Source organism: Sinocyclocheilus anshuiensis, unplaced genomic scaffold (genome assembly GCF_001515605.1).
Source record: "Sinocyclocheilus anshuiensis isolate Anshui unplaced genomic scaffold, SAMN03320099.WGS_v1.1 scaffold980, whole genome shotgun sequence".
In the NCBI taxonomy this organism is placed as follows: domain Eukaryota; kingdom Metazoa; phylum Chordata; class Actinopteri; order Cypriniformes; family Cyprinidae; genus Sinocyclocheilus; species Sinocyclocheilus anshuiensis.
Genome location: NW_015552596.1, coordinates 27,265 through 29,993, shown reverse-complemented (window position 1 = coordinate 29,993; position 2,729 = coordinate 27,265). Strand labels below are relative to the sequence as shown.

Sequence of the window (2,729 nt, the reverse complement as noted above, 5' to 3'; positions counted from 1 at the left end):
AAGTGTGACCGAACAATAAAGAATCAAAACACTTTCAAACAATATCTAGGGCATGTTGTAGTCCAGATTAAAATGTAAAAAAAGTTTGAAAATAAGTAGCCTATTAAGTCTAAATATATAAGTATTTGATGCTGTGATGAACATCATAGCAAATACACAAATCTGAATGGCTGTTTAAATCATTTAAACACGATTCAGAAACAGAAAGTAATGCAGCTGCTTTGTTTACATGGTTTCTGGGGTAACGGCTGCATTTAAATGAATTATTATTATTATTATTGCTGCAGTTTAGCGCCATCTGCTGTCAGAGAGTAAAAGTGCGCTTTCATCCAGAGGGTCTCTCACATGTTCCGCCAGAGTGCGCACGTGTCTTTCACGCAGCATACAGCAGTGTTGTGCATTTTGACCAGTTGATGGGAAAAGTATTCTTAAAATGCATTCAAAATTCGGAATAATTTGTAACATATAATTATTCACGGTATTTAGAAGTGCCCACGATAACAATATCGTGTATATTAATTACCGTGATATATCGCATTACCGAATACCAGCACAAGTCTATCGCGTACATATGATACGCATCTACCCCACAACCCTAAACCTACCCATCACGTAGCATATACACGCCAAAGTCCATTTTTGCGTATCAATACCACGAGTTTTCGTTTTTTATTTGGCGTACTATTTATACGCACTTTCATGAGATTGGGTTGGTATATGCATTCCTAGCAAACAAAAACATATTTTAAGAACATTTAGCTAATATTCTCATTAAGTTATGAAAATGTTTTTTCCCTGAATGTTCTTTTAACGTTCATAATGTCCAGTTTTTTTTATTATTTTAAACCCAATTTTTCTTGGCTATGCACACAAGCAAAAACATTAAGGGATTATTATTCTTCAAACATTATGGGAACGTTACTATTGAATGTTGACTGAACAATGTGAAACAAGTAACATTTAAAAAACATGATGATGAACATCCAAATAAAACTTTTCAGAAAGTTCAAACGATGCAAAAATAACATTTTGAGAATGCTATTAAATATCTACTTTGAACAAATGTTCTATTAATGTTACTAGAAGAACATTTGTTCATAATTTTGAGAAAAATTGGCAAAAACCCAAAGTGAGTGAGAACAGTCCCTGCTAGCTGAGTATAATATGTCATGGCATTCACAATTATATATTTTTTTATGTTTTATGTCCTTGTCCTATGTATTATGTCCCAACAGTGAGAAAAAGTGAATCAAAAGTTACTTTCCATAAAAAGGGACAATGCAACACACTGTGATTAATGGCTATTTATAATAGTAATGCAATTTTGTAACAAATAACAATGCTTTTAAAGACATAGTTCTTCCTAAAATCTAAAATCTGTCTTTATTTACTCACCCTTATATAATTCCAAACCTGTATGATTTTGTTTTTTCTGCTTTGATGAATGATGGTAACGACTTCCATTCAAAGTTAAAGTTAAAGAGAACTAAAACTGTTTGGTTACCAACATTCTTCAAAGTAACTTCTTTTATGTTCCACCAAAGCAAAGAAAGTCATACAGATTTGGAATGATGTGAGGTTGAGTAAATGATGACAAAATTTTCATTTTGGGGTGTACTATCCCTTTAAATATGATAATTCCAACATGACATGAAGTCAACAGTAGACATTAGTTTGAAAAAGCATGAATATTCCTTTTAAGGACTCTAGAGACTTTCAGAAAAGTTTCTGTTTCACACAAACGCCCTCTTTTACGTCTCTTTATCTCTTGCAGGCACTCAAGCCAACGTCCTCCAGGAAGCCCACGTGCCCATCATCAGTGATGCTGTTTGCAATGGCCCGGATTATTATGACAACCAGGTCACAACCACCATGTTCTGTGCCGGTTATGAGAAAGGAGGAACCGACTCCTGCCAGGTATCTGCCACTCAGCTATGACATCATCAGTTCAGATGGACAGAGCAGCTCGTGTCCACCAGAGGGCGACATTCATAACTAATGTGCATGATGTGGCTATGTGGAATTGTGAAGTGATATGAGATGTGATACTATCTCTCATATGATGTCAGGGGGACAGCGGTGGTCCTTTTGTAGCATCAGATGTCCTGTCTAAGACCAGCCGCTATCGTTTGCTGGGGGTAGTGAGCTGGGGCACAGGCTGCGCCATGGCCAAAAAGCCCGGCGTCTACACGCGTGTGTCACGCTTTCTTCCGTGGATATCTACAGCCATGAGGGTGAGTGCTGCAGGATGATGCCACACTTTCAACAGCATATCTACATATCATAAAAACAAACTTTCTCTCACATTTATCTCCACAGATGTATGAAAACTCCCCAGGGGTGCACAAAATGGCACGGGCGGTTACACCATAGCCGTTCAGAGTGGAAAAATGCTTAATATGAGACTGAAATGTTGCCCGTTGAGGTCAGATGTGTTGCTCGGATCAGTCTGAGATCAGACGTCTGGTGCTGATCAGATGTTCTGTGATGATCAACCTGTCTCAAGGATAATATCTGACTCGCGGAGGCCAAGAACAATTTCTGATGCTGTACTTTGGGGTTTAATATGTTTATGAACATAGCATGTTTTATTAACATAAAACATGCTATTTTTCTCTGAAAATCTGTCACCAAAATACAGTAAAATACGATATATAAGGTAATCAAATTAGCAATTTTGGCTGAACCCAAAACCACTCATAATATGTGTGTGTGTGTATATATATATA

The 2,729-nt window shown here is 36.9% G+C and overlaps 1 protein-coding gene across 1 annotated transcript in view; it reads left to right on the top strand.

Annotated features, from left to right (window-relative positions):
- The window catches only part of LOC107665644 (serine protease hepsin-like), a 19,406-nt gene extending 16,677 nt beyond the window's left edge, over positions 1 to 2,729 (top strand). Inside the window, exons 10-12 of the mRNA XM_016456611.1 lie at positions 1,775 to 1,917; positions 2,070 to 2,234; positions 2,320 to 2,729. Of these exons, the coding sequence (XP_016312097.1) occupies positions 1,775 to 1,917; positions 2,070 to 2,234; positions 2,320 to 2,373 (362 nt within the window). The 3' untranslated portion in view covers positions 2,374 to 2,729. The remainder of the gene's footprint in view (positions 1 to 1,774; positions 1,918 to 2,069; positions 2,235 to 2,319) is intronic.